Source organism: Chlorella variabilis, assembly GCF_000147415.1.
Source record: "Chlorella variabilis unplaced genomic scaffold CHLNCscaffold_245, whole genome shotgun sequence".
NCBI classification, from domain to species: Eukaryota; Viridiplantae; Chlorophyta; class Trebouxiophyceae; order Chlorellales; family Chlorellaceae; genus Chlorella; species Chlorella variabilis.
The window spans coordinates 1690-2869 of NW_005434896.1; the positions used below are offsets into that span (position 1 = coordinate 1690).

General features: G+C 72.3%; 1 protein-coding gene across 1 annotated transcript in view; it reads left to right on the forward strand.

The window, feature by feature from the left end:
* The window catches only part of CHLNCDRAFT_139443 (hypothetical protein), a gene marked incomplete at both ends in the record, with an annotated part of 2734 nt that extends 1562 nt beyond the window's left edge, over positions 1 to 1172 (forward strand). Inside the window, 3 exons of the mRNA XM_005842592.1 lie at positions 401 to 503; positions 760 to 902; positions 1129 to 1172. Coding sequence (XP_005842649.1) covers positions 401 to 503; positions 760 to 902; positions 1129 to 1172 — 290 coding nt within the window. The remainder of the gene's footprint in view (positions 1 to 400; positions 504 to 759; positions 903 to 1128) is intronic.
* Between the last annotated feature and the right edge of the window lie 8 nt (positions 1173 to 1180).

The window sequence follows — 1180 nt, forward strand, 5'->3', positions numbered from 1 at the left end:
TTGTGCAAGCCCTTGGTGGCCACAAAGGTTCCCAGGGCGCTGGGCATCCGGGGTTGGGTGTTAAGGGGGGGGGGCACCCGGGCGCCGAATTTGGAGGACTTTTACGAGGTGCCCCTGTGTGGTGGTGTGTGTGGCTGTGTGTGTGTGTGGGGGGGGGGGGGGCTGTCTGTGTGGCTGTGTCTTCGTGGCTGTGTGTTTGCGCCTTTGTGTGCCTGTGTGTGTGGCTGTGTGGCTGTGGCTGTGCGTGTGTTTTTAAGTTCCATGCGTGTATCCGTTGTGGCGGTTGCGGTGGTTGTGGTGGCGCCAGGCCCGGGCGGCGGCACCGTCCAGTTGCCTGCACATGACTGGGCTGCGTTGCTGACGTGGCGCTGCCCGCCCCCCATGCGCCCCCTGCCTGCAGTCCATCGGCCTACCCATCCTCAACGGCTGGGGCCTCACAGAGACGTCCCCCGTGCTGGCCTGCCGCCGCAACCTGCCGCTCGAGAACGTGCGGGGCAGCGTGGGTGAGTGGAGGCTGCGGCAACACCAGCAGGAAGCTGGGACCAAGCAAGCATGGCGGCACGCTGTGCCGCCGGGCTTTGCCGGGCCGGCATCGAACCCGCGCGCGCAGCCTGCCGCCGCCACCGGCGCAGCCGCTGCCGCATGCCGCCGCTCGCGCCGCTCCGCCCGCTCGCCGCTGTCGGGCCATTTCCCTCCGCCGCAGCGGCGTCTGCGACCGCTCGACCCCCCGGCCCCGCCCCGCCCTCTCCCTGCCCGCAGGCCAGCCCACCCCGGGCACCCAGCTGCGCCTGGTGGACCCCGAGAGCCTGCAGGAGGTGGCGGACGGGCAGCAGGGGCTGCTGCTTGCGCGCGGGCCCGGCGTCATGGCTGGCTACTATGCAGACCCTGGGGCCACAGCCAAGGTGGGGGAGCCGCCCGCCCGCCTGCCCGCATGCCCCGCCTGCCTGCATGCCTGTCTGTACTTCGAGCACGCACCAGCGCACCACACAGGCGGCGGAGCAGTGGCTGGGGGCGCCGTGCCCGGTACCCCACCCCAGCGCCGCCGCCGCCTTGCCGGGTGCCAGCGCAGTGGTGGAGGGGGCGTGCTCCCCGCGCCTGAGCGCCCCCGCGCGCGCCTTGCGCCTGCAGGCCTTCAAGGCCGGCGACGGCTGGTTCGACACGGGAGACCTGGGGTGGCGCG